General features: G+C 40.9%; 1 protein-coding gene across 1 annotated transcript; it reads right to left on the bottom strand.

Annotated features, from left to right (window-relative positions):
- Window positions 1-720: 720 nt before the first annotated feature.
- Window positions 721-4,747, bottom strand: LOC131679867 (uncharacterized protein K02A2.6-like). The gene is made up of 2 exons (XM_058960617.1): window positions 2,665-4,747; window positions 721-2,399 (listed from the first exon to the last, which is right to left on the bottom strand). The coding sequence occupies exons 1-2, from the start codon at window positions 4,745-4,747 to the stop codon at window positions 721-723; spliced, it is 3,762 nt and encodes a 1,253-aa protein (XP_058816600.1).
- Window positions 4,748-7,068: the final 2,321 nt, after the last annotated feature.

Genomic DNA, 7,068 nt, shown 5'->3' with positions numbered 1-7,068 from the left:
CGGCAATCGGTTAAGTTATGGGAGTCCATAAGTCATATACATACAAACATTGACTTTTATATATGGTTTGGGGAACATGGAGAGACTTGAGACTTGACCAAGCGCAAGATTCCATTATTGGCTGTGACGTGATCTATTAGAAAACATCCGAGGGGCAAGCACTCTATCTTCAATACGACGCAGTGCCAAAAGTCGGATATAATTAATTACTTTAAGTACCATAAAGTACATTAAGTACCGCAAAGATTTAAAAAGTATGCGTCTAATTCGTTGTACTTTAATTACTGAAACGATTTTAAGTGCATCAGCGCCTTCGTACTTTAAAAACGCAAAATATTTTAATTACTGTCAAGATGTACTTTTAATTCGTTAAGTACGTACACGCCGACATTAACATTACAACAACATTACATTACAGCAAAACAGAAGTATTTTTAAATACTTTCATTATTTACTTTCATTATATTCAAAATACTTTGGTATTTTCTGTTTTATTTGGTCATCAAATAAAATACTTTTGTCTTTGGATCACAACTCGCTTTATTTGTACATCCGTATTGATACGCACTCCGAAACAGAATGAATGAAAATAGCGTGCATCAATGAGAATGCGCGCTTGAATGAATGACGTTCATGAGGAGTGTCCACAAACTCCGTACTAATGTAGTGGTAGCAAACTACGTAATACAACATCCTCCCTGTTTTATAGAAAGAGAAAAACTAATCAAGACAGTAATCTTTGAAACGAATCGGAAGTTTGACACTTCGCTTGGATCTAGTATATTTATCTTCTTCGATTACTGGATCGCTGGATGGTCTGTATATTCTGGGAGTTTTCATCGGTTTTGGTGTTCTAGTTTCTTCCAGAAATATAGCATCAGGTATACTGGGAATTGATGTTCGATTTGGAATTGTATTCTCAGTAACTGTCGAGAACGATGGCTCGTTGAATGACTTCTCTGCAGCAAGTGGTTCGACGTTAGGAATAGTGGCTGGATCAGGAATAACTTTTGGCGTTTGAGGTTCGTTACGTGGTTTCAAGTTCACTAAATCACGTCGATATTGAGCACCGTTTACGTCAATAACATATGACCGTTCGTTCAACTTGTTACTAATCATGGCAGGTGTCCACCGCTTGGATATCTCTGGATTTAGCTGCACGTATACCGGAGACCCTGTCTCTAATTGAGGAAGATTTTTTGTTTTCCGATCATATTGAAGTTTAGTCTTCCGTCTTCTCTCTTCGATCGCTTGTGGCACTCCTGCTACCAGCTTTGGCATCAGATTGTTGGCAGACGTAGGTATGCCACAGCGTGTGTTGCGGGAGAATAATCGTGTAGCAGGGCTGGAACCAATTTTGTTAGGTACATTTCTCCAGTGCAACAACGCGTACCAAAAATCGCTTTGCGCTTCCTCTGCTTTCTTCAATAATCGTTTTGCTATTTTCACTGCTGCTTCAGCTTTTCCATTGGCTTGTTGATGATGTGGTGCAGATGTAGTATGGTAAAAGTTCCAATCTCTCGCGAACTGTTTCCACTCTCTGTTGACAAAATTTGTTCCATTGTCTGAAATGACCTGCTGTGGTTTACCATGTCGTGAGAAATTAGATTTGCACACAGCAATTGTTGACTTTGGGGTTAAATCTTTCAGTTGGTCAACTTCAAAGAAGTCTGAGAAGTGGTCCACGGTAACTAGCCATTTACGATTCTTTCCCTGGTATTCCGCGAAGAAAACGTCCATTGAGACCAATTGGAATGGGTACACAGGGACAGGGTGGCTTTGCATCGGTGCTGGCGATTGAGACGAACCAAATTTGGCGCAAACGCTGCATTGAGAAACTACTTCCTTGATCTGGGCACTCATTCCAGGCCAAAAGAGATTCGCCCGTGCCAATTTGAGAGTCGCTTCTATACCATTGTGGCTTACATGGACTTTTTCAGTTAACTTCCGACGTAGCGAATATGGTACCACAATTCTGTCGTTGCGATAGACGATTCCATCTTGAGTGCTGAGCTCATTTCTGTATTTAAAAAACACTTTTGCACTGTCTGGCACTTTATCAACGGATGACGGCCAACCATCCTGAACGAATCGCACCAGAAGCTGTAAAGACGGATCTGCTTTTGTCTCCCCGATGATCTCGTTCAGCTGCTCATCTTTGACTTCCAGGAAACTTGATAGGCTCACTTCCTCAATTTCACGAAATACACGAAAGATGTTTCGCTTATCGAAACTATCATCAGCTCGATTTTCATAGGATGGTGCTCTGGATATCGCGTCAGCCACCACATTTTCCTTCCCAGTCACAAACTCTATTGTTAATCGATAGCGCTGTAGGTTTAGCAACATGTGCTGAAGACGTCGCGGTGCAGAGAGTAATGGTTTCTGGAACACGTTGACTAACGGTTTGTGATCAGTTTTGATGGTAGTTTTAGGGTTTCCAACAATAAGTTGATCAAAACGTACACAAGCGAAAATCAAATACTTCGTCTTCCTTTTCCGACCAAATCCAAGCCTCTTTTTCCGAAATCAAACGCCGAAGAATTGTAAAATTTGCGCTAAGATTCGGAATGAAACGGCTTAGGTAATTTACCATGCCAATGAATCTCTGAAGTTGCTTTCGGTCTGCTGGTCGCGGAAAATTTTTTATGGCTGTCACTTTACTCTCATCTGGTTGGATTCCTTTGTTTGTCAACATGTGCCCATAGAATTTTACCGACGTTTCACATAACTTAAGCTTGCTCAGGTTCAGCTTCACGTTGCACTTCTCTAAGCGAACCAACAACTTCTCCAAGCAGACATTGTGGTTCTCCAAAGCTTCCTCCAGCGTGTCACCGATTCCATAAATCAGCAAATCATCGGCAATGCATTCTACTCCATGTAGCCCTTCAATCACTTCCAGTAGCTTCATTTGGAAAATATCCGGAGCAGGAGCGATTCCAAAAGGTAGGCGAGTCCACCTGTAGCGACCAAACGGAGTCCAAAAGGTCGTCAACCGGCTACTACGTTCGTCCAGTACCACGTGCCAGAACCCTTTACGAGCATCCGCTGTTGAGAATACCTTTGCCTTTCCCAACTCAGGTAAAATTTCATCGATGGTAGTGAACTGAAGATGGGGACGTTTAAGCGCTTTGTTTAGTGGAATCGGATCGAGACAAATCCGAACGGACTCTGACTTCTGCTCCTTGCGTTTCACCAAAACGATGTTGCTGACCCAGTCGGTGTGTTGAGTCTCCTTCACAATTACCCCATCGCACTCGAGGTTCTTTAGCTCCTCTTTCAGCTTTTCTCTCATCGCAATTGGCACTCTTCGAGGAGGTTGTATCGAAGGTGTAATGTCTGGGCTTACCTCCAGAGAGACGGTTCCAGAGAATTTGCCGATACCTTGAAAAACCTCTTCGTGTTGCTTAACGATATCCTGAGCTTTCACACGGTAAATGTTCAACAGTTCTTGTTCTGATTTTGGCGCCGTGAACTTCACCGTATTACAAAACTTTACAAAACCCAGTATGCGGCAAACATTTGCCGATAGAAGTGGTCCATGGCTGACATCAACTACTTGTAAAACAAGGTTATACTTACGACCTTTTCTCTGACATGGAATTTTCACCTGCCCAATAACTGGAATGTTGCTGCCACCGAAACCTTGCAGGCGATACGTGGATGGTAACAACTCGATTTTGCTGTTTTCGGTCATCTTTTCCAACCAATCGTGTCCCACAAGGCTTGTATTCGCGCCAGTATCCAATTCGCATTGTACTACCTGCCATTTGCCAGCAAGGAATAAATCCAAATCCGCTAAAACATGTCCGCCACTGCCGGACCTGTCGATGATTTTACCGATAGACACATCTTCACCATAGTCTAATTCAGTGTTTTCATTTCCACTACTTTCTGGCGATTCACTGCCGGAGCTGCTATCTTCATCCACTTTCTTAACACGGAGCTTCTTCTTAAACTGCTTCTTTCGCTCAGCTCTGCACACTTTTTCAAAGTGGTTTTTTCCACCACATCGGTTGCACCTTTTCCCTAGTGCCGAGCAAACACCTTTAGTAAAATCGTGCCTACCACCACAGAATTTGCACTTCATTTTTTCTTTCTTCACCATATTAACCTCTACACTTGATTGACCCACGGTAGCCGGATGCCTTTCTGTGATTTCCTCAGCACGACATAAATTCATAGCACTTGCTTCCGTCAAGTTTTGGGTAGTGATCAACTTCGATCGAAGCTTCAACCACTTGATCGATGTAGCTAGCTTGTATTTGATCATGTCTTCTTCTAACACACCGAATTTACATAACTTTGCAAGCGATTTCAAACGGCATAAATAATTATCAATGCTCTCAGCGGCGTCTTGCAACAACGAAAAAAAATCAAACCAATCGACAAACTTGTTTCGTTCCCGTACAACTTTAAGCTTAATTGCCGCCAATGCGAGATTTGGGTCGTTTTGCTGCTCATCGTTTAGTTCAAAATTAAAATATTTTTTCAACGCGTCTTTTCCAACAACGGATAACAAAATGCTTGTTTTCTGCTTGTTCTGTGTCACAGGCCATTCATCCATGCCGACCGCACTGGCATAGGTTTTCCAATTCATTTCGAAAAAATTGTAGTTCCTCTCCATGTCACCCTCCAACTCCAACGGAGGCGGACGAGGAACAGACGATGCGGCATTATATCCAGCCGCTGGTGCTACAGGCTGATTTACTTGTACGTTTCGTATCGTGCCTATTAGCTGTTCCATTGCCTGCTTTTGCAAGTGCATAAAACGAGAAAACTGATTTTCATCCATTTTTTATGTTTTTATATTTGCACTACCGGGAAAACACTCAAAACCGACACAAGAGCGAAAAAATATGATGCCAGACAGGATCAAACAAGTTCACACTTCACTGCGCAACTTTTCTGCGATCCCCGCTGCTAATGATTTTTCGTTGCTCGGATGGAACTTTTCCTCACTAAACCTCCGCGATATACTAATGACGCTGGAAATTAATTTAATCCACGAGCACTTCTGACACCATGTTTTATTTGGTCATCAAATAAAATACTTTTGTCTTTGGATCACAACTCGCTTTATTTGTACATCCGTATTGATACGCACTCGGAAACAGAATGAATGAAAATAGCGTGCATCAATGAGAATGCGCGCTTGAATGAATGACGTTCATGAGGAGTGTCCACAAACTCCGTACTAATGTAGTGGTAGCAAACTACGTAATACAACATTTTCAATACGACGCACTCAAACCTGCTAGTGATTGTCTCTCGAAAACATCAATCTTCGTAATATTTCATGTATTTTCAACGAGCTTGGTGGAAATATAAAGACAAATCGAGCTGGATCGGATATTTAGAAAAATTCTGAGGATAAGTTGAAAAATGAGACCACAGATTACAGACGTTCATTTATTCATTTCATTTTTTTTTCTTTGCAATTTTTACCACTCATAAACCTAAAATTTGGTTTTAGGTTTCAAAATAGTTGTTTTTACAAATTTGCATCACCAACTTATAGGGTCTAGAGTATTTTTTCAAAATCGAGGCAATTTTATTGTCCAAAAGGAAATCGCCATTTTTTAAAACTCTTCGCCAATCTGACAATTTTCGCCGCATCTTAATAAAAAGTAATAAGAAGAGTTGCCAGACTCCTAACAAGTAGATTTTATAAGATTGGAACACTTCGCACTTCATATTTCTGCGTTATGAACGAAACGAAAAGGTGGCAATATAGTTGCCATTGCCTTGTAAAGGGTTAAAGTAATTTGAAAAGTTTGGAGTTTTTTTGATATTTACTTTTCTGGGGTACCTACTCTTAATGTTAATCACGTCACAAAAAATCTCACCTCAAACGTCAGTCTATATCTTTTTAGTACTAGTACACAACCCAAGCAACCAAAAGTTCATATAAGGGAGCTGCATAAGCTTCGCTTTTTAAGTATTTTGTCGATACGTTTCGTGTTCTAATAGCGGCTTAAGCAGCTTTGAAGTTCCATTAAAGCTTAAGCAGCTTTGAAGTTCCCTAAGAACTGTATATGCACTAAAAAGTGTGCTTTTTAAGTATTATCCGAACTTTTGGTTGCTTGGGAAAGTTAGCAGTAATATGGCTGATTTCGCGACGTGTGAATAAGCAATGTAAGTAGTACAGTAAATCTTTAAAAGGAAATTTATATTTTTACTTGTACCTAAGGATCTGGACAATATGGAATAAATGAATACAGTATGTTTTTTGTCAGTTTTTTGCCTTGATTTTTTGAAATTCTCTTGGTCAAGTCTCCCCAGGCTTTGGTCAAGTCTCCCCGCAATGGGGCAACTTGACCCAAACAATCGTCCATAGATTTTTTTTTGACGTAGGACTACGTCTTTGTTTTCGATATGGGGGTGCACTTTGCAAATTCAACAAAAATGGTATGTAACGAAAAGTGGTCTAATTTTAAACGCTTATAATTCAGCCATCTTGCGGTAAATTTTCATTTTTTTGCGCATATCACTCAGAAATACTTCTAAGAATAGATTCCAATAGATAAACCAACAGATTTTTGATATCATGGCATTAACATTTTAAATAATGTTCAACATAGTTAAAATACCACGCATTTGCACACAGAAGCCTTACGCGCAACGCTTCTATGAATGACGTCACCATCGACTATTTAAAGAGCAGATTTGGTCGGGCAAGCTCAGTTAACTCTTGGACAGCAGGCAGAGCAGAGCACTGCGCTGCATGCTCCCACAGCCAGTGTAGCAGAGGCTAGCGTCGTGGTACTAGTTGTCTCTTTCGCACCACCCATCATCACCAGCGTTGACTCATTTTGCTTGGTGCGTATCTTCCATTCTTATACGGACACGATGTACTGTCACAGCTTTTTGATTCAAGCACGGTACACCGTTCGCTTGGGTTTATTGTTGAGGCGAATGTGTGGGTATGTTCAAGTGTTGCGTGTATGATAGCTTTCGGTTTTTCTTTGCGTTGTCGTCTCCATGACAGGCTAAGTAGACGAAAAGTTTCTTAGCAACAAATTCACGCGAATGGATAGAATAAAGTGCAACGAGGGGTTATTATTT

The sequence above is a fragment of the Topomyia yanbarensis genome, chromosome 2, assembly GCF_030247195.1.
Source record: "Topomyia yanbarensis strain Yona2022 chromosome 2, ASM3024719v1, whole genome shotgun sequence".
Taxonomy (NCBI): domain Eukaryota; kingdom Metazoa; phylum Arthropoda; class Insecta; order Diptera; family Culicidae; genus Topomyia; species Topomyia yanbarensis.
The sequence above is the reverse complement of the archived record's forward strand: the minus strand, read 5'-3'. Positions and strand labels throughout refer to the sequence as shown.

What these genes read in the sequence shown, in the direction of transcription:
- LOC131679867 (XM_058960617.1), bottom strand. Translation starts at nt 4,747, where the DNA reads ATGGAACAGCTAATAGGCACGATACGAAACGTACAAGTAAATCAGCCT. An exon ending in AGGAATCCAACCAGATGAGA is followed by an intron (nt 2,400 to 2,664) that starts GTAAAGTGACAG and finishes ACAAACCGTTAG; the next exon opens with TCAACGTGTTCCAGAAACCA.